At 44.0% G+C, this 22,139-nt stretch overlaps 1 protein-coding gene across 2 annotated transcripts in view; it reads right to left on the minus strand.

Annotated features, from left to right (window-relative positions):
- LOC128685978 (uncharacterized) overlaps positions 1 to 22,139 on the minus strand; it is a 379,974-nt gene that overhangs the window by 178,106 nt on the left and 179,729 nt on the right. For both annotated transcript variants that reach the window (XM_070083171.1, XM_070083170.1), the window contains exons 27-29: positions 6,862 to 6,936; positions 6,312 to 6,430; positions 761 to 889 (exon numbers count right to left, since the gene is read on the minus strand). In XM_070083171.1, the coding sequence (XP_069939272.1) occupies positions 761 to 889; positions 6,312 to 6,430; positions 6,862 to 6,936 (323 nt within the window). The remainder of the gene's footprint in view (positions 1 to 760; positions 890 to 6,311; positions 6,431 to 6,861; positions 6,937 to 22,139) is intronic.

Here is a 22,139-nt window from a genome sequence, read left to right on the forward strand (position 1 = left end):
TTTATGACTGTAGAAATACATATAATGACATTTTATTTTCACACCTTTATAAAATTGTTGAATGTAAATCCCCTGCATATGCATCTAGTCTCCTGTCTTGAACATTTCTTGCTAATCAAGTGCCCATGAATTTCTTAATTTTTATGTTGTGGATAGCAACTTAGAATTTATTCACTTTTACAGTTTCTAGTTAAAGCCTGTTTGGCTCACTCTTAAATTTAGTCTTGCCACAAATCCTACTGTCTCCCAAACTCTCCCTTTTTTTCTCTATCATTCAAAAGGCATGAAGAATATGTGGAGAATTATCCTCAGTTGACATTTTGGGTTAAGGAGGCTTTCTATGTAAAATTGGAATAAAACTTCATGCACAGGAACTGGAGTGGCATGTAAATTTTGGCAAGGTGGAGTAAATGGCACTTAAATAGTGGCTACCTTTATAATGTTTCATCCACACAGGGGCTTTATAAAGCCTTGTGTGAGTGAAACATTATTGTTAATAATGGTGTCCAGTGGTGCAGGTAAACAAGACCTGGATCAGTGTGGGTCGACTCATGTGCACGGAGATTCACAGTTTAAAAAAAAAAAACGCAAATGCTGTAGGTCACTAACACACTGCTTCCTCTGTATTCTGTGTTGTACAATTCAGTTATGACTATCACTGCTAGATTTCAACATTAGTATTGCAAGCCTGGTAAAAAAAAAACTATAAAAATGGTAAACTAATACAGGTATATTATATAAAGTAAAATAAGAAACCTACCATGGATTGATTGTGATGCCTATACTTAGATTTGAAGGCACACCGCAGAGTCATCTTGCCTGATAGTAATATATTGAAAACTGCTCGTACTACATTATTCTGGAAATTTACTGCTACAGCTGGACTTTCCTAGAGTAGAAAAATTGAAAGATGAATTATTTTATTTTATTAATTCAATTCAATTCAATTCAAAGTTTATTCTCTATAAGGATTACAATGCTGAGTTTACAGAATTTGGTTATTGTGTGGTTTACATGTAATAAAATACTAATTACAGAGGGGGCCACTAGAACACCTAGCATGGCTAGGCATTTCGGGCAGACTTAGATTAATTCTTAACTTTAAAATATTACAAAAATATGAGGTAAGTTGGTAATATGGCTAAGTGACTAAATACTAGTTTGTGAGTTTAGCAATGTCAATGCTTTTGTTTTGGCACAATACATACATAGTTTCAGTATTGGAGTATCACAGGCCAACTTATGACTAGTTAGGATTCATTATTTTAAGATTGAGAATGATATTTCTGTTTATGGTCAAATGGGTGAGTGTAAGTGTGAACCACCAGGTGGTATTCGTGTAACTAGTTGACGGGGTGTATCAGGGAGATATGATGTTTTCTAACGGTAGTTTTGAAGGTGATGAATGTGTCTGCAGTTGTAGAGTTTTCAGGTAGGGTGTTCCAGATTTTAGAGCCTTTGACATACATTGAATTTTTGTAAAGGTTTAGTTGGACACGGGGAATGCCATAGAGATGTTTGTGTCTGGTGTTATGCCTGTGGGTTCTATCACACCTATCAAGAAAGTGTTTTAGGTCAAGGTTAATATTGGAATTTAAGGTCCTGTAGATGTAGACTGCACAGTACTAAGTGTGGATGTACTGAACAGGGAGTAAGTTCAGATCTATGAAGAGTGGGGGGGTGTGTTGCCAGGGATGGGATTTAGTGATTATTCTTACTGCAGCTCTTTGCTGGGTTATTATTGGCTTTAGGTGTGTTGCTGCAGTTGATCCCCAAGCACAAATACTTTGCTCACACTCCAACAGCACGTCAAGTATTAAAAAGCATTTGTCTCCATTCATTCCTATCAAACACGCTCACGCATGCCTGCTGGAAGTCCAAGCCCCTCACGCACAAAACCACCTTTACCCCCTCCCTCCAACCTTTCCTAGGCCGACTCCTACCCCGCCTTCCTTCCACTGCAGACTGATACATTCCTGAAGTCATTCTGTTTCGCTCCATTCTCTCTGTATGTCCGAACCACCTCAACAGCCCTTCCTCAGCCCTCTGGACAACAGTTTTGGTAATCCCACAACTCCTCCTAACTTCCAAACTACGAATTCTCTGCATTATATTCACACCACACATTGCCCTCAGACATGACATCTCCACTGCCTCCAGCCTTCTCCTCGCTGCAACATTCATCACCCATGCTTCACATCCATATAAGAGCGTTGGTAAAACTATACTCTCACACATTCCCCTCTTTGCCTCCAAGGCAAAGTCTCCACAGACTCCTAAGTGCACTGCTCACCCTTTTCCCCTCATCAATTCTATGATTCACCTCATCTTTCATAGACCCATCCGTTGATACATCCACTCCCAAATATCTGAATACATTCACCTCCTCCATACTCTCTCCCCCCAATCTGATATCCAATCTTTCATCACCTAATCTGTTTGTTATCCTCATAACCTTACTCTTTCCTGTATTCACTTTTAATTTTCTTCTTTTGCATACCCTACCAAATTCATCCACCAACCTCTGCAACTTCTCTTCAGAATCTCCCAAGAGCACAGTGTCATCAGCAAAGAGCAACTGTGACAACTCCCACTTTATGTGTGATTCTTTATCTTTTAACTCCACGCCTCATGCCAAGACCCTCGCATTTACTTCTCTTACAACCCCATCTATAAATATATTAAACAACCACGGTGACATCACACATCCTTGTCTAAGGCCTACTTTTACTGGGAAATAATCTCCCTCTTTCCTACATACTCTAACTTGAGCCTCACTATCCTTGTAAAAACTTCACTGCTTTCGGTAACCTACCTCCTACACCATACACCTGCAACATCTGCCACATTGCCCCCCTATCCACCCTGTCATACGCCTTTTCCAAATCCATAAATGCCACAAAAACCTCTTTAGCCTTATCTAAATACTGTTCACTTATATGTTTCACTGTAAACACCTGGTCCACACACCCCCTACCTTTCCTAAAGCCGCCTTGTTCATCTGCTATTCTATTCTCCATCTTACTCTTAATTCTTTCAATAATAACTCTACCATACACTTTACCAGGTATACTCAACAGACTTATACCCCTATAATTTTTGCACTCTCTTTTGTCCCCTTTGCCTTTATACAAAGGAACTCTGCCAATCCCTAGGTACCTTACCCTCTTCCATACATTTATTAAATAATTGCACCAACCACTCCAAAACTATATCCCCACCTGCTTTTAACATTTCTATCTTTATCCCATCAATCCCGGCTGCCTTACCCCCTTTCATTTTACCTACTGCCTCACGAACTTCCCCCACACTCAACTGGCTCTTCCTCACTCCTACAAGATGTTATTCCTCCTTGCCCTATACACGAAATCACAGCTTCCCTATCTTCATCAACATTTAACAATTCCTCAAAATATTCCCTCCATCTTCCCAATACCTCTAACTCTCCATTTAATAACTCTCCTCTCCTATTTTTAACTGACAAATCCATTTGTTCTCTAGGCTTCCTTAACTTGTTAATCTCACTCCAAAACTTTTTCTTATTTTCAACAAAATTTGTTGATAACATCTCACCCACTCTCTCATTTGCTCTCTTTTTACATTGCTTCACCACTCTCTTAACCTCTCTCTTTTTCTCCACATACTCTTCCCTCCTTGCATCACTTCTACTTTGTAAAAACTTCTCATATGCTAACTTTTTCTCCCTTACTACTCTCTTTACATCATCATTCCACCAATCGCTCCTCTTCCCTTCTGCACCCACTTTCCTGTAACCACAAACTTCTGCTGAACACTTTAACACTACATTTTTAAACCTACCCCATACCTCTTCGACCCCATTGCCTATGCTCTCATTAGCCCATCTATCCTCCAATAGTTGTTTATATCTTACCCAAACTGCTTCCTCTTTTAGTTTATAAACCTTCACCTCTCTCTTCACTGATGCTTCTATTCTCTTTGTATCCCATCTACCTTGTACTCTCAGTGTAGCTACAACTAAAAAGTGATCTGATATATCTGTGGCCCCTCTATAAACATGTACATCCTGAAGTCTACTCAACAGTCTTTTATCTACCAATACATAATCCAACAAACTACTGTCATTTCGCCCTACATCATATCTTGTATACTTATTTATCCTCTTTTTCTTAAAATATGTATTACCTATAACTAAACCCCTTTCTATACAAAGTTCAATCAAAGGGCTCCCATTATCATTTACACCTGGCACCCCAAACTTACCTACCACACCCTCTCTAAAAGTTTCTCCTACTTTAGCATTCAGGTCCCCTATCACAATTACTCTTTCACTTGGTTCAAAGGTTCCTATACATTCACTTAACATCTCCCAAAATCTCTCTCCTCGACATTCCTCTCTTCTCCAGGTGCATACACGCTTATTATGACCCACTTTTCGCATCCAACCTTTACTTTAATCCACATAATTCTTGAATTTACACATTCATATTCTCTTTTCTCCTTCCATAACTGATCCTTCAACATTACTGCTACCCCTTCCTTAGCTCTAACTCTCTCAGATACTCCAGATTTAATCCCATTTATTTCCCCTCACCGAAACTCCCCTACCCCCTTCAGCTTTGTTTCGCTTAGGGCCAGGACATCCAACTTCTTTTCATTCATAACATCAGCAATCATCTGTTTCTTGTCATCCGCACTACATCCACGCACATTCAAGCATCCCAGTTTCATAAAGTTTTTCTTCTCTTTTTTAGTAAATGTCTACAGAAGGGGTTACTAGCCCATCGCTAGAGCCAAAAGTTAAATGACATGACACATGGATTAATTAGTTTTTGCTTGCACACATGAACACATAAACATGATACAGTACTTTGCTTTTGCCACATACAGGAGGGCCCCACATATTTGGCACCCTCTTTTAGGTGTTCCACATTTTCACTGGCTTTCAACTGAGCCATTGTTCATTATGTTTGATGTTTTACCACTTTTCTGCTGTTTTCACTCAACAGTTGAGTAACAAAAGGGTGATCGGCACCATATTTTAAGGCAAGTATTATATGTACCTTGTATTTATTTTACTTCTTAATCTGTTTTTTATGCCTAGCTGTATTTAGCACTTAATATATCAGGTGTTTTAGACATATCTGATAATGAAAAAACTGCTCTTTTCCATCCACTGGCAATTTTCGCTATCACACAGGGTCGTGAACCTAAGAGCCATACAAACAGGGACCTCCTGTACTAATGTGTTTAGGACTTAAATTTCTGTAGCTTATAATGTTTCTTTTACAAGTATTGCTAATCTACCTCTCCAACTCTGGCTCTTCACCACACTGAGCAGTTTCCATTTTTGGGGGGAAATAAAGAACTCTAATTTTTATTTCATTTTGGATATCAGTGGACTTGGTGATAAGCTTTGTTATATACCATAGTTATTGCAGCATAAGGTATCTTCAAAAAACGGAGTAAGGAGTCATTCATGGTATCAAGCGACTGATTTGCGACTCTGCAAAAAATTCACCTAAAGTGGAAGAATTTCATAACCTTGGACTCTCAAATACAGTAATGACATCTAGGTTAAATATGTGAGACTGCAGTGTAAACACATTCCATACAAAAAATCAGGCAGTGATCACTTCCATGGGAGTCATCAAGGGAAACTCCCAAGTGAAATTAGAATACTCAGTTGAGGAGCAAGGTGACAAGTCAGTACAAGTATAGGTTCTAGTCATAGTATTGAAAAATATAGGTCATCCATCAGTGAGAACACAGAGCAAGGTATACAAACATAGGCTCAATGATCCTATCTCTTTTGGTAAATTAGGACAACCCCCTAGAGGTTTAGCATACTGTTGTGACCTCCTGTTATACGAGAGAGCTAGGACAACTGAGGCCATAAAATGAATTCTCTACAGACAACACATTTAGAGGCAAATCGAGTCTGAGTACATACATGTTTGTGTATTATTAAGCATTAGCCTTTTTATTTATAGAAGAATGAGAATAAATTGTAAAACTATTCTGCTATAACTTATGTCAGATTTTTTATTTTACGTACTACAGGTATAGTACTTGGAGGGTGTTCCAGGGGTCAATCCCCCACTGCTCAATTCATGACCAGACCTAGCAGCAGATGAGGGTCTGATCAACCAGGCTGTTATTGCTGGCTGCACACAATCCAATGTATAAATCACAGACACTTTGTTGATACCAGTATTTAAATTTGTATCATGTATCATTTTTAAATTTATTTGTGCAGTAGGTATGCTGATTTAAAATTAATGCTTGAATTTTATCTTTGAAATTGATCTTACCAAGAGAAAGCTGCTCACCTGATTCATGTCATTCACCAGAGAGCAATTATCAATAATATGAGTCCTGGACTTGGCACCAGCTACCTCAGCATCTAAAGTAAGAAAGCTCTGCAGATCCTCAAATGTCATCCTATCTGCTGCAATAAAGAAAGAATGTGTACTCAATTCATGTTCAGTCATTGGTACATAATAATGGACTGTATAACCACTATCAAGAATTTTATGCTTATCAATAATGATAACCATAATTTTTAAAGAGGTGAACCAGTAGGCTAGAGGGAGGCCTCAGACAGATGACCAAAGACTCCAACTGTGGGTCATCATATGATTAAGACCCACATCAGGAAACAACTGTCCTGTTTCCTGACAAACCTTATCTAACTTAACCTATCAAGAATTAACAAGCTATTGCATACACCATTCAAATATATTTTATAATTTCTTTTGAATTCATAAGGATGTACAGTACATACTTCAAAACACTTGCTTCTCAAACAGCGGTAACAAATTAGCTCCTTTTATAATCGATAACAAAGGTTACAAAAAAAAAAAAAAAACAGTTACTCACTGTCAAATGTCATATCTTGTAGGTCATTGATGCAAGCATCAAGAGGGTCACTTACTATGTGCAGACCAGAACAATCTGTTGAGAAAGTCATGTAAGTATTGGAACCTTCAACATTTGGTGAGGGATATGTGTCAACTTAGAACTTATTCCAGCTTACTGTTTGGGATTAGTTCTTAAAACAGATCCCCAATAATTAATTTAGTAGGATTCAAATACGTTTAAGCTACTTCACAAATTTGTCAAAGATCAGACACCGATTAGAGAATAAGCATCTGCAAGATGCTTTCTGTACAACAAATAAATTTCATATCAGGATTATTTTTTTGTGGGCTGATAGTTTTTTATGATCACTGACTCTTTTATAAGACAACAAACTTTTGTGAGAGAACTAATCTCTGCAAGCTGAATGCTTTCTGTAGCATGGCCGATTTCTGTAAGACAGCAAATTTATAGCAAAAATACTGATTTCTGTATGGCTCTAATGCTGTATGGCCCTTATGAGTTCAGTTTGAATGATGATAAAGTATTTTCTTTTTGGGGATTTTCTTTCTTTTTGGGTCACCCTGCCTCAGTGGGAGACAACCGACGTGTTGAAAAAGAAAAAAATTACTCTACTATGTAATCTTATTATTGGGTGACACTACATTTGCTCTCATCTCTAATGCATCCAGTCATAATTTATGTCTTAACTCATTCACTCTTATCATATTACAGCCAGTTCCCTATTTAATACATTATTTTTTTATGCTTTATATTCTATGCTCCTTATATTATCCCTTTTTATAAACCTTATTCCTTAATCTAGACTAAGGGTTATCAAATTGGAATATAAGTACCCAAGGGGTATGGGAAGGGGTTTACAGGGGACAGGTAAGTGAGCTTTTATAATTTACTGCATTGTTATTGTCATCTTTGACTTAAAGTTATTAACTTGTACACTCAGTATTTTATAGACAAATGTTATGTTGCTCTTAATCGTCTTATGCACAGAATTAAGCAATTCTTGTCTCCCCGGTTGCATGGCTTCATGCATGGAAGGAGTGTGCATCATTGCATTACCACCTTTCTCACTCTGCACACTGACAGCTCATACACTACCTTCCTTGACCTTAAATCTGCTTTTGATGTAGCCAACCGACATGTAATCGTTAGTGAACTTGCCAGAATGGATATTGAAGGATGGCTTCTCCGCTGGATTAAAGGTTACCTGTCCAACAGAAAGTCGTCTGTGTTGTTCCAGGGACATAGAAGTGTAACTAAAGAATTTGAATTAGGAACCCCACAGGGAGGTGTGCTTAGTCCCACCCTTTTCAATATTCTGATTAATGCCTTACTTAATGCTATACCTAGCCAGCCCCATCATTATATGGTTAGTTTTGAAGGGGTTCAGGGAAACCGGCAGGCCGGACTTGAGTCCTGGAGATGGGAAGTACAGTGCCTGCACTCTGAAGGAGGGGTGTTAATGCTGCAGTTTAAAAACTGTAGTGTAAAGCACCCTTCTGGCAAGACAGTGATGGAGTGAATGATGGTGAAAGTTTTTCTTTTTTGGGCCACCCTGCCTTGATGGGAATCGGCCAGTGTGATAATAAAAAAAAAAAAAAATTTTGCTGATGATATAATGATTCACACCACCGGATTCTCCAACACCCAAAACATTCTTAATCATGTACTAGCCTCGTGTCAAGACCTGGGGTTAATAATCTCAGGGGATAAAACAAAGATTCTCAACAAGCATCCTCCTCGGCAGAGAGGTACAGTTCGTCAGATCCAATTGCATGATGGGTCTCTTCTAGAATATGTAAGCAGATACAGGTATCTAGGCTTTGAGGTTCCACTACTTGGAACTGTTGTAACAAGACTTTGTCGCCAATACAAAGAAAGGCTGAGAGCACTTAGAGTTGTGGCAGGTTTTCATCCCAGGTATGGAGCTAATGTTAAAATTGTGAAAATTATGTATCTTGCTTATATTAGATCAATGGTTGATTATGCGGCGCCACTACTTGCACTCGTGTCTGACTGGAAGCTTGGAGGGCTGAAAAAACTGCAAAACGAAGCAATGAGGATCATCCTAGGATGCCCTCGTACTGCCAAAATTTTAAATATGCGGAAAGAACTTAATATTCCAAGCATTAGAGATCGTGTTACTGAAAGAAATATCCTTATTGGGGTCAATAGCTTAGGTTAGCCCATTCAAACCCCTGCACAGAAGCCCTCCAAACTTTCCTCAGCACTGGTGAACATCCTTCCAGATGGATCGAAAAAACTGGAACTGACCTCCGCATGAGCCAGCTACATGATCTATCTCAAGTTAGGCAACAGAGACACTTCCCTGCTCCATGGGATATTACCCCATTCCAAACTGCCATTCCTCCATTTCCCCCCAAAACTCTACTTAAATCGCAACCAAAGCTTCGTCTTGAAGCCAAACACGATGCTTAAAGCTGCATTGATAACTCAGTCACACAGAACACTTTCACAAGTTATTTACATTGATGGTTCTGTTCACCAGTCCACTGGTGCAGCTGGTAGTGCTGCTGTTGTCATACAGAGTGATGGCTCTCAAAGAAATTGGAGCACGCATCAATAACTGGGCCTCTACCCTTCAAACAGAACTGTTTGCCATACTCCTTGCACTCAAATGTATCCATGTATCTAAGGTTGACACTTTAATTGTAACTGATTCTCTGTCATCCATAAATGCTCTCGACTCATTAAGTATAAATTGTGGCATGCTTGTGTCAGAAGCCAGACATAGGTATGGTAAGATTGTGGACAGTGGAGTCAGAGTGCACATGCTGTGGATTCCATCTCACATTGGTCTTCAGATACATGATAGAACTGATAAATTGGCTAAGCAGTATGCTTTCAAAGAGGGGGAAGATTACAATCTTGCGTTGTCAGTTAGCAGTTTGAGAACAATAATACGAAAAGAACTTCAAATGAACTTTATTGACTTAAGACTTAGGGAGATTGACACAAGTCAGTCCATCTATCATTCCATCATGCAGGAGGAGCCACATGTCTATGGTGCATCCAACAAGATAAGCAGACTCTTGGATGTCACTATCGCCCGGCTCCGGCTGGGTTACAAGTATTTATGGCAGGTTAAATCACCACCACCAGATGTAGACCAAATGAAATGTAAACTTTGCCAGATGGACTACTGTCACACCTTGTGCCATTATGTACTGGAGTGTGATCAAATTAATGAATTTAGAAACAACTCACTCAGAAATGTTCAAGAAATGGCGAAGTATTTTATCCACAGTGGTATATTACAGACCATTCTGGAGAAATACCCTGACTTTGCTAGCTGTAAATAATGTATTACCACGTACGTGTGTGTGTGTGTGTGTGTACTCACCTAATTGTACTCACCTAATTGTGGTTGCAGGGGTCGAGACTCAGCTCCTGGCCCCGCCTCTTCACTGATCGCTACTGGATCCTCTCTCTCTCTCTGCTTCCTGAGCTTTGTCATACCTCTTCTTAAAACTATGTATGGTTCCTGCCTCCACTACTTCACTTGCTAGGCTATTCCACTTGCTGACAACTCTATGACTGAAGAAATACTTCCTAACGTCCCTGTGACTCGTCTGAGTCTTCAGCTTCCAGTTGTGACCCCTTGTCCCTGTGTCCCCTCTCTGGAACATCCTATCTCTGTCCACCTTGTCTATTCCCCGCAGTATCTTGTATGTCGTTATCGTGTCTCCCCTGACCCTTTTGTCCTCCAGTGTCGTCAGTCCGATTTCCCTTAACATGTCCTCGTACGACATTCCCTTGAGCTCTGGGACTAGCCTTGTTGCAAACCTTTGTACTTTCTCTAACTTCTTGACGTGCTTGACCAGGTGTGGGTTCCAGACTGGTGCTGCATACTCCAGTATGGGCCTAACATACACAGTGTACAGTGTCTTGAACGATTCCTTATTAAGGTATCGGAACGCTATTCTCAGGTTTGCCAGGCGCCCGTATGCTGCAGCGGTTATTTGGTTGATGTGTGCCTCCGGTGATGTGCTCGGTGTTATGGTCACCCCAAGGTCTTTCTCCCTGAGTGAGGTCTGTAGTCTTTGTCCACCTAGCCTATACTCTGTCTGCGGTCTTCTTTGCCCCTCCCCAATCTTCATGACTTTGCATTTGGCTGGATTGAATTCGAGAAGCCAGTTACTGGACCACATGTCCAGCCTCTCCAGGTCTCTTTGCAGTCCTGCCTCATCCTCGTCCGATTTAATTCTTCTCATCAACTTCACGTCATCTGCGAACAGGGACACTTCAGAGTCTATTCCTTCCATCATGTCGTTCACATATATCAAAAATAGCACTGGTCCTAGAACTGACCCCTGTGGGACCCCGCTCGTAACAGGCGCCCACTGTGATACCTCTTCACGTACCATGACTTGTTGCTGCCTCCCTGTCAGGTATTCCCTTATCCATTGCAGTGCCCTTCCTTTTACGTGTGCCTGATCCTCCAGCTTCTGCACTAATCTCTTGTGGGGAACTGTGTCAAAGGCCTTCCTGCAGTCTAGGAAAACGCAATCTACCCAACCCTCTCTCTCGTGTCTTACTTCTGTTACCTTGTCATAAAACTCCAGGAGGTTTGTGATACAAGATTTGCCTTCCATGAACCCATGCTGGTTTTCATTTATAATCTTGTTCCTTTCCAGGTGTTCGACCACTCTCCTCCTGATAATCTTCTCCATGACTTTGCACACAATACATGTCAGAGACACAGGTCTGTAGTTTAGTGCCTCGTTTCTGTTTCCTTTCTTAAATATGGGGACTACATTAGCTGTCTTCCATTTCTCAGGTAGTTGCCCAGTTTCAAGGGATGTGTTGAAGATTGTGGTTAGAGGCACACACAGCATCTCTGCTCCTTCTCTAAGGACCCATGGGGAGATGTTGTTCGGTCCCATCGCCTTTGAGGTGTCAAGGTCACTTAAGAGCTTCTTCACCTCCTCCTCAGTTGTTCGTATGTCATCCAACACTTGTTGGTATATTCCCTCTTGATGTTCCCTTCTGTGCTGTCTTCCCACAGCCCTTCCTGTCTCTACTGTAAAAACTTCCTTAAATCTCCTGTTCAGCTCCTCACATACCTCCTGATCATTTCTTGTAAGTTCTCCACCTTCTGTCCTTAATCTGATCACCTGGTCTTTGACTGTTGTCTTCCTCCTGATGTGGCTATACAACAGTTTCGGGTCAGTCTTGATTCTCGATGCTATGTCATTTTCATACTGTCGCTGGGCCTCCCTCCTTACCTGTGTGTACTCATTCCTGGCTCTGCGACTGATCTCCCTATTTTCGTGTGTTCTCTGCCTTCTGTACTTTTTCCATTCTCTATTGCACTTTGTTTTTGCCTCCTTACACCATCGAGTAAACCAGGGGCTTGTTCTGGTCTTCCCGTTGTTACTGTTGCCCTTGGGAATGAACCTTTCCACTGCCTCCTTGCATTTTGTTGCTACATATTCCATCATTTCATTTACTGGCTTTCCTGCCAGTTCTCTGTCCCACTGGACCTCCCACAGGAAGTTCTTCAACCCTATGTAGTCCCCTCTTTTATAGTCAGGCTTTTCCCATTCAACTCCTGTTATTCTCTCCACTTGCAACTCTACTATGTATTCAAAGCACAGAACCACGTGGTCGCTAGCTCCTAGGGGACTCTCATACTTGATGTCCTCAATATCTGAGCTGCCCAGGGTGAACACAAGGTCCAATCTTGCTGGTTCATCCTCCCCTCTCACTCTGGTTAGTGTCCTTAACATGTTGGTGCATGAGGTTTTCCAGCACCACGTCCAACATCCTGGCTCTCCATGTTTCGGGACCCCCATGTGGCTCCAGGTTTTCCCAGTCAATCTCCCTGTGGTTGAAATCCCCCATAACCAGCAACTTTGCTCTGCTGGAGTGAGCTCTTCTTGCCACATCAGCATGTGTGTCCACCATTGCTCTGTTGCTCTCTTCATATTCCTCTCTTGGCCTCCTGCAGTTCTGTGGTGGATTATACATCACAATGTGTGTGTGTGTGTGTGTGTGTGTGTGTGTGTCGAGTGTGTGTGTCGTGTGTGTCGTGTGTAGTGTGTGTGTGTGTGTATATGTGTGTGTGTGTGTGTGTGTGTACTCACCTAATTGTACTCACCTAATTGTGGTTGCAGGGGTCGAGCCTCAGCTCCTGGCCCCGCCTCTTCACTGATCGCTACTGGATCCTCTCTCTCTCTGCTTCCTGAGCTTTGTCATACCTCTTCTTAAAACTATGTATGGTTCCTGCCTCCACTACTTCACTTGCTAGGCTATTCCACTTGCTGACAACTCTATGACTGAAGAAATACTTCCTAACGTCCCTGTGACTCGTCTGAGTCTTCAGCTTCCAGTTGTGACCCCTTGTCCCTGTGTCCCCTCTCTGGAACATCCTATCTCTGTCCACCTTGTCTATTCCCCGCAGTATCTTGTATGTCGTTATCATGTCTCCCCTGACCTTTCTGTCCTCCAGTGTCGTCAGTCCGATTTCCCTTAACCTTTCCTCGTACGACATTCCCTTGAGCTCTGGGACTAGCCTTGTTGCAAACCTTTGTACTTTCTCTAACTTCTTGACGTGCTTGACCAGGTGTGGGTTCCAGACTGGTGCTGCATACTCCAGTATGGGCCTAACATACACAGTGTACATTGTCTTGAACGATTCCTTATTAAGGTGTGTGTGTGTGTATGTGTGTGTGTGTGTGTGTGTGTGTATGTGTGTGTGTGTGTGTGTGTGTCGTGTGTGTGTGTGTCATGTAGGTGTGTGTGTGTGTGTGTGTGTGTGTGTGTGTGTGTGTGTGTGTGTGTGTGTGTGTGTGTGTGTGTGTGTGTCGTGTGTGTGTGTGTGTGTGTGTGTGTGTGTGTGTGTGTGTGTATGTCTGCATGTATTGTGTGTGTGTCTGTATGTGTCGTGTGTGTGTGTGTGTGTGTCGTGTATGTGTATGTGTGTGTGTGTGTGTGTGTGTGTGTGTGTGTGTGTGTGTGTGTGTGTGTGTGTGTGTGTCTGTGTGTGTGTGTGTGTGTGTGTGTGTCGTGTGTGTGTGTGTCGTGTGTGTGTGTGTGTCGTGTGTGTGTGTGTGTCGTGTGTGTGTGTGTGTGTGTCGTGTGTGTGTGTGTGTGTGTCGTGTGTGTGTGTGTCGCGTGTGTGTGTGTGGGTGTCGTGTGTGTGTGTGTGGGTGTCGTGTGTGTGTGTGTGTGTGTGTGTGTGTGTGTGTGTGTGTGTGTGTGTGTGTGTGTGTGTGTGTGTGTGTGTGGCGTGTGTGTGTGTGGCGTGTGTGTGTGTGTGGCGTGTGTGTGTATGGGGTGTGTGTGTATCGTGTGTGTGTGTGTGTGTGTGTGTGTCGTGTGTGTGTGTCGTGTGTGTGTATCGTGTGTGTGTGTGTGTGTGTGTGTGTGTGTGTGTGTGTGTGTGTGTGTGTGTGTGTCTCGTGTGTGTGTGTCGTGTGTGTCGTGTGTGTGTGTGTGTGTCGTGTGTGTGTGTCGTGTGTGTGTGTCGTGTGTGTGTGTCGTGTGTGTGTGTGTGTCGTGTGTGTGTGTGTGTGTCGTGTGTGTGTGTGTGTGTCGTGTGTGTGTGTGTGTCGTGTGTGTGTGTGTGTGTCGTGTGTGTGTGTGTGTGTCGTGTGTGTGTGTGTGTGTGTGTGTGTGTCGTGTGTGTGTGTGTGTGTGTCGTGTGTGTGTGTGTGTGTGTCGTGTGTGTGTGTGTGTGTGTAGTGTGTGTGTGTGTGTTTGGTGTGTGTGTAGTGTGTGTGTGTGTGTGTATGTGTCGTGTGTGTGTGTGTGTGTGTGTGTGTGTGTGTGTGTGTGTGTGTCGTGTGTGTGTGTGTGTGTCGTGTGTGTGTGTGTGTCGTGTGTGTGTGTGTGTGTCGTGTGTGTGTGTGTGTGTGTCGTGTGTGTGTGTGTGTGTGTGTAGTGTGTGTGTGTGTGTGTGTGTGTGTGTGTGTGTGTGTGTGTGTGTGTGTGTGTGTGTGTGTGTGTGTGTGTGTGTGTGTGTGTACTCACATATTTGAGGTTGCGGGGGTCGAGTCCGAGCTCCTGGCCCCGCCTCTACACAGATCGCTACTAGGTCACTCTCCCTGAGCCGTGAGCTTTATCATACCTCTGCTTAAAGCTATGTATGGATCCTGCCTCCACTACATCGCTTCCCAAACTATTCCACTTACTGACTACTCTGTGGCTGAAGAAATACTTCCTAACATCCCTGTGATTCATCTGTGTCTTCAGCTTCCAACTGTGTCCCCTTGTTACTGTGTCCAATCTCTGGAACATCCTGTCTTTGTCCACCTTGTCAATTCCTCTCAGTATTTTGTATGTCGTTATCATGTCCCCCCTATCTCTCCTGTCCTCCAGTGTCGTCAGTGTGTGTGTGTGTGTGTGTGTGTGTGTGTGTGTGTGTGTGTGTGTGTGTGTGTGTGTGTGTGTGTCGTATGTGTGTGTGTGTGTCGTGTGTGTGTGTCGTGTGTGTGTGTGTGTCGTGTGTGTGTGTGTGTGTCGTGTGTGTGTGTGTGTGTCGTGTGTGTGTGTGTGTCGTGTGTGTGTGTGTGTCGTGTGTGTGTGTGTGTCGTGTGTGTGTGTGTGTCGTGTGTGTGTGTGTGTGTGTGTGTGTGTGTGTGTGTGTGTGTGTGTGTGTGTGTGTGTGTGTGTGTGTGTGTGTGTGTGTGTGTGTGTCGTGTGTGTGTCGTACTCACCTATTTGTGGTTGCAGGGGTCGAGTCCTAGCTCCTGGCCCCGCCTCTTCACCGGTTGCTACTAGGCCCTCTCTCTCCCCGCTCCATGAGCTTTATCAAACCTCGTCTTAAAACTGTGTATGGTTCCTGCCTCCACTACGTCATTTTCTAGGCTATTCCACTGCCTTACAACTCTATGACTGAAGAAATACTTCCTACTATCTCTCTGACTCATTTGTGTCAACTTCCAATTGTGGCCTCTTGTTTCTGTGTCCCCTCCCTGGAACATCCTGTCCTTGTCCACCTTGTCTATTCCACGCAGTATTTTATATGTTGTTATCATGTCTCCCCTGACCCTCCTGTCCTCCAGTGTCGTCAGGCCGATTTCCCTTAATCTTTCTTCATAGGACATTCCCCTTAGCTCTGGAACTAACCTTGTTGCAAACCTTTGTACTTTCTCTAGTTTCTTGACGTGCTTTATCAAGTGCGCGTTCCAAACAGGTGCTGCATACTCCAGTATGGGCCTGACATACAAGGTGTACAGTGTCTTGAATGACTCCTTACTAAGGTATCGGAATGCTGTTCTCAGGTTTGCCAGGCGCCCATATGCTGCAGCAGTTATCTGATTGATGTGTGCTTCCGGAGACATGCTCGGTGTTATACTCACCCCAAGATCTTTCTCCTTGAGTGAGGTTTGCAGTCTTTGGCCACCTAGCCTATACTCTGTCTGTGGTCTTCTGTGCCCTTCCCCTATCTTCATGACTTTGCATTTGGCAGGATTAAATTCGAGAAGCCATTTGCTGGACCAGGTGTCCAGTCTGTCCAGGTCTCTTTGAAGTCCTGCCTGGTCCTCATCAGATTTAATTCTCCTCATTAACTTCACATCATCTGCAAACAGGGACACTTCTGAGTCTAACCCTTCCGTCATGTCGTTCACATATACCAAAAATAGCACTGGTCCTAGGACCGACCCCTGTGGGACCCCGCTCGTCACAGGTGCCCACTGTGATACATCATTACGTGTGTGTGTGTGTGTGTGTGTGTGTGTGTGTGTGTGTGTGTGTGTGTGTCATGTGTGTGTGTGTGTGTGTGTGTCGCGTGTGTGTGTGTGGGTGTCGCGTGTGTGTGTGTCGCGTGTGTGTGTGTGGGTGTCGTGTGTGTGTGTGTGTGTGTGTGTGTGTGTCGTGTGAGTGTGTGTGTGTGTGTGTGTCGTGTATGTGTGTGTGTGTCGTGTTTGTGTGCGTGTGTGTCGTGTGTGTGTGTGTGTGTGTGTGTGTCGTGTGTGTGTGTGTGTCGTGTGTGTGTGTGTGTCGTGTGTCGTGTGTGTCGTGTGTGTGTGTGCTGTGTGTATGTGTGTCGTGTGTGTGTGTGTCGTGTGTGTGTGTGTCGTGTGTGTGTGTGTCGTGTGCGTGTGTGTCGTGTGTGTGTGTGTCGTGTGTGTGTGTATGTGTGTCGTGTGTGTGTGTGTGTGTGTCGTGTGTGTCGTGTGTGTGTGTGTCTGTGTGTGTCTGTATATGTGTGTATATGTGTGTGTGTGTGGTGTGTGTGTGTGTGTGTGTCGTGTGTGTGTGTGTCGTGTGTGTGTGTGTCGTGTGTGTACTCACCTAGTTGTACTCACCTAGTTGAGGTTGCGGGGGTCGAGTCCGAGCTCCTGGCCCCGCCTCTTCACTGATCGCTACTAGGTCACTCTCCCTGAGCCGTGAGCTTTATCATACCTCTGCTTAAAGCTATGTATGGATCCTGCCTCCACTACATCGCTTCCCAAACTATTCCACTTACTGACTACTCTGTGGCTGAAGAAATACTTCCTAACATCCCTGTGATTCATCTGTGTCTTCAGCTTCCAACTGTGTCCCCTTGTTACTGTGTCCAATCTCTGGAACATCCTGTCTTTGTCCACCTTGTCAATTCCTCTCAGTATTTTGTATGTCGTTATCATGTCCCCCCTATCTCTCCTGTCCTCCAGTGTCGTCAGGTTGATTTCCCTTAACCTCTCCTCGTAGGACATACCTCTTAGCTCTGGGACTAGTCTTGTTGCAAACCTTTGCACTTTCTCTAGTTTCTTTTCGTGCTTGGCTAGGTGTGGGTTCCAAACTGGTGCCGCATACTCCAATATGGGCCTAACGTATACGGTGTACAGGGTCCTGAACGATTCCTTATTAAGATGTCGGAATGCTGTTCTGAGGTTTGCTAGGCGCCCATATGCTGCAGCAGTTATTTGGTTGATGTGCGCTTCAGGAGATGTGCCTGGTGTTATACTCACCCCAAGATCTTTTTCCTTGAGTGAGGTTTGTAGTCTCTGACCCCCTAGACTGTACTCCGTCTGCGGCCTTCTTTGTCCTTCCCCAATCTTCATGACTTTGCACTTGGTGGGATTGAACTCCAGGAGCCAATTGCTGGACCAGGTCTGCAGCCTGTCCAGATCCCTTTGTAGTTCTGCCTGGTCTTCGATCGAGTGTATTCTTCTCATCAACTTCACGTCATCTGCAAACAGGGACACCTCAGAGTCTATTCCTTCCGTCATGTCGTTCACAAATACCAGAAACAGCACTGGTCCTAGGACTGACCCCTGCGGGACCCCGCTGGTCACAGGTGCCCACTCTGACACCTCGCCACGTACCATGACTCGCTGCTGTCTTCCTGACAAGTATTCCCTGATTCATTGTAGTGCCTTCCCTGTTATCCCTGCTTGGTCCTCCAGTTTTTGCACCAATCTCTTGTGTGGAACTGTGTCAAACGCCTTCTTGCAGTCCAAGAAAATGCAATCCACCCACCCCTCTCTCTCTTGTCTTACTGCTGTCACCATGTCATAGAACTCCAGTAGGTTTGTGACACAGGATTTCCCGTCCCTGAAACCATGCTGGCTGCTGTTGATGAGATCATTCCTTTCTAGGTGTTCCACCACTCTTCTCCTGATAATCTTCTCCATGATTTTGCATACTATACATGTCAGTGACACTGGTCTGTAGTTTAATGCTTCATGTCTGTCTCCTTTTTTAAAGATTGGGACTACATTTGCTGTCTTCCACGCCTCAGGCAATCTCCCTGTTTCGATAGATGTATTGAATATTGTTGTTAGGGGTACACATAGCGCCTCTGCTCCCTCTCTCAATACCCATGGGGAGATGGGGAGATGTGTGATGGGGAGATGTGTGTGTGTGTGTGTGTGTGTGTGTGTGTGTGTGTGTGTGTGTGTGTCGTGTGTGTGTGTGTGTCGTGTGTGTGTGTGTGTCGTGTGTGTGTGTGTGTCGTGTGTGTGTGTCGTGTGTGTGTGTCGTGTGTGTGTGTGTCGTGTGTGTGTGTGTGTGTGTGTGTGTGTGTGTGTGTGTGTGTGTGTGTGTGTGTGTGTGTGTGTGTGTGTGTCGTGTGTGTGTGTGTACTCACCTATTTGTACTCACCTATTTGTGGTTGCAGGAGTCGAGTCCTAGCTCCTGGCCCCGCCTCTTCACCGGCTGCTACTAGGCCCTCTCTCTCCCCGCTCCATGAGCTTTATCAAACCTCGTCTTAAAACTGTGTATGGTTCCTGCCTCCACTACGTCATTTTCTAGGCTATTCCACTGCCTTACAACTCTATGACTGAAGAAATACTTCCTACTATCTCTCTGACTCATTTGTGTCTTCAACTTCCAATTGTGGCCTCTTGTTTCTGTGTCCCCTCCCTGGAACATCCTGTCCTTGTCCACCTTGTCTATTCCACGCAGTATTTTATATGTCGTTATCATGTCTCCCCTGACCCTCCTGTCCTCCAGTGTCGTCAGGCCGATTTCCCTTAATCTTTCTTCATAGGACATTCCCCTTAGCTCTGGAACTAACCTTGTTGCAAACCTTTGTACTTTCTCTAGTTTCTTGACGTGCTTTATCAAGTGCGGGTTCCAAACAGGTGCTGCATACTCCAGTATGGGCCTGACATACACGGTGTACAGTGTCTTGAATGACTCCTTACTAAGGTATCGGAATGCTGCTCTCAGGTTTGCCAGGCGCCCATATGCTGCAGCAGTTATCTGATTGATGTGTGCTTCCGGAGACATGCTCGGTGTTATACTCACCCCAAGATCTTTCTCCTTGAGTGAGGTTTGCAGTCTTTGGCCACCTAGCCTATACTCTGTCTGTGGTCTTCTGTGCCCTTCCCCTATCTTCATGACTTTGCATTTGGCAGGATTAAATTCGAGAAGCCATTTGCTGGACCAGGTGTCCAGTCTGTCCAGGTCTCTTTGAAGTCCTGCCTGGTCCTCATCAGATTTAATTCTCCTCATTAACTTCACATCATCTGCAAACAGGGACACTTCTGAGTCTAACCCTTCCGTCATGTCGTTCACATATACCAAAAATAGCACTGGTCCTAGGACCGACCCCTGTGGGACCCCGCTCGTCACAGGTGCCCACTGTGATACATCATTACGTACCATGACTCGTTGTTGCCTCCCTGTCAGGTATTCTCTGATCCATTGCAGTGCCCTTCCTGTTATATGCACCTGATGCTCTAGCTTCTGCACTAATCTCTTGTGAGGAACTGTGTCAAAGGCCTTCTTGCAGTCCAAGAAGATGCAATCAACCCACCCCTGTGTGTGTGTGTGTGTGTGTGTGTGTGTGTGTGTGTGTGTGTGTGTGTGTGTGTACTCACCTAGTTGTACTCACCTAGTTGAGGTTGCAGGGGTCGAGTCACAGCTCCTGGCCCCGCCTCTTCGCTGATTGCTACTAGGTCCTCTCTCTCCCTGCCCCATGAGCTCTATCATACCTCGCCTTAAAACTATGTATGGCTCCTGCCTCCACTACATCACTTTCTAGGCTATTCCATGGCCTGACTACTCTATGACTGAAGAAATACTTCCTAACATCCCTTTGATTCATCTGAGTCTTCAACTTCCAATTGTGACCTCTTGTGTCTGTGTCCCATCTCTGGAACATCCCGTCTTTGTCCACCTCGTCTATTCCGCGCAGTATTTTATATGTCGTTATCATGTCTCCCCTGACCCTCCTGTCCTCCAGTGTCGTCAGGCCGATTTCCCTCAACCTTTCTTCATAGGAGAATCCCCGTAGCTCTGGGACTAATCTTGTTGCAAACCTTTGCACTTTCTCTAATTTCTTGACGTGCTTGACTAGGTGTGGATTCCAAACTGGTGCTGCATACTCCAGTATGGGCCTGACGTAGATGGTATACAGAGTCTTAAACGAATCCTTACTGAGGTATCGGAACGCTGTCCGTAGGTTTGCCAGGCGCCCGTATGCTGCAGCAGTTATCTGATTGATGTGCGCCTCAGGAGATATGCTCGGTGTTATACTCACCCCCAGATCTTTTTCCTTGAGTGAGGTTTGCAGTCTTTGGCCATCTAAACTATATTGTGTCTGCGGTCTTCTTTGCCCTTCCCCAATCTTCATGACTTTGCATTTGGCAGGGTTAAATTCAAGGAGCCAGTTGCTGGACCAGGCTTGTAGCCTGTCCAGGTCTCTTTGTAGTCCTGCCTGATCCTCGTCCGATTTGATTCTTCTCATTAACTTCACATCATCTGCAAACAAAGACACTTCTGAGTCTATCCCTTCCGTTATGTCGTTCACATATACCAAGAACAGCACAGGTCCTAGGACTGACCCCTGTGGAACCCCACTTGTCACAGGCGCCCACTCTGACACCTCGTCACGTACCATGACTCGTTGTTGCCTCCCTGTCAGATATTCTCTGATCCATTGCAGTGACTTTCCTGTTATGTGTGCCTGGTCCTCTAGCTTTTGCAGTAACCTCTTGTGAGGAACTGTGTCGAAGGCCTTCTTGCAGTCCAAAAATATGCAGTCGATCCACCCCTCTCTCTCTTGTCTTACTTCTGTCACCTTGTCATAAAACTCTAGTAGGTTTGTGACACAGGATTTTCCTTCCCTGAAACCGTGCTGGTTGTCAATTATACACTTGTTTCTTTCCAGGTGCCCCACCATTCTCCTCCTGATGATCTTCTCCATGACCTTGCATACTATACACGTTAGTGATACAGGTCTGTAGTTTAGTGCCTCATGTCTGTCTCCCTTTTTAAAAATTGGGACTACATTTGCCATTTTCCATACCTCAGGGAGTTGCCCAGTTTCAAATGATGTGTTGAAGATCTTTGTTAATGGCTCACACAATATCTCTGCTCCCTCTTTAAGGACCCATGGAGAGATGTTGTCTGGTCCCACCGCCTTTGAGGTGTCAAGTTCGCATAGCAGCTTCTTCACCTCCTCCTTGGTTATATGTACCTCATCCAGCACTTGCTGGTGTGCCCCCCTGTTCTGATTTCTTGGATCCCTACTGGTTTCCACTGTAAATACCTCTTTAACCCTTTGACTGTCGAAGGGCCAAATCCTGAAGTTGCTTCTGGTGTCGCAAAATATTCGAAAAAAAAAAAAATTATTTTTTCTTATGAAAATGTTAAGATTATTTTTCTGATTGTTTTAGTCCCCAAAAAAAATTTTTCCCATCAGTACTTACCGAGATATAGAGTCCTGAAGTTTGCTGAAATTGATCTGCTGGCGGCAACAGCGGCGACTGCCGCTCACCCGGTAAACTTTTATTTACTTGTATTCGATGGTTTCTTGTTTTTTTCACTATTTTATTTCTTCACATAACTTTTGTGGCCTGTGAGACCAAATT

The sequence above is a fragment of the Cherax quadricarinatus genome, chromosome 9 (assembly GCF_038502225.1).
Source record: "Cherax quadricarinatus isolate ZL_2023a chromosome 9, ASM3850222v1, whole genome shotgun sequence".
In the NCBI taxonomy this organism is placed as follows: domain Eukaryota; kingdom Metazoa; phylum Arthropoda; class Malacostraca; order Decapoda; family Parastacidae; genus Cherax; species Cherax quadricarinatus.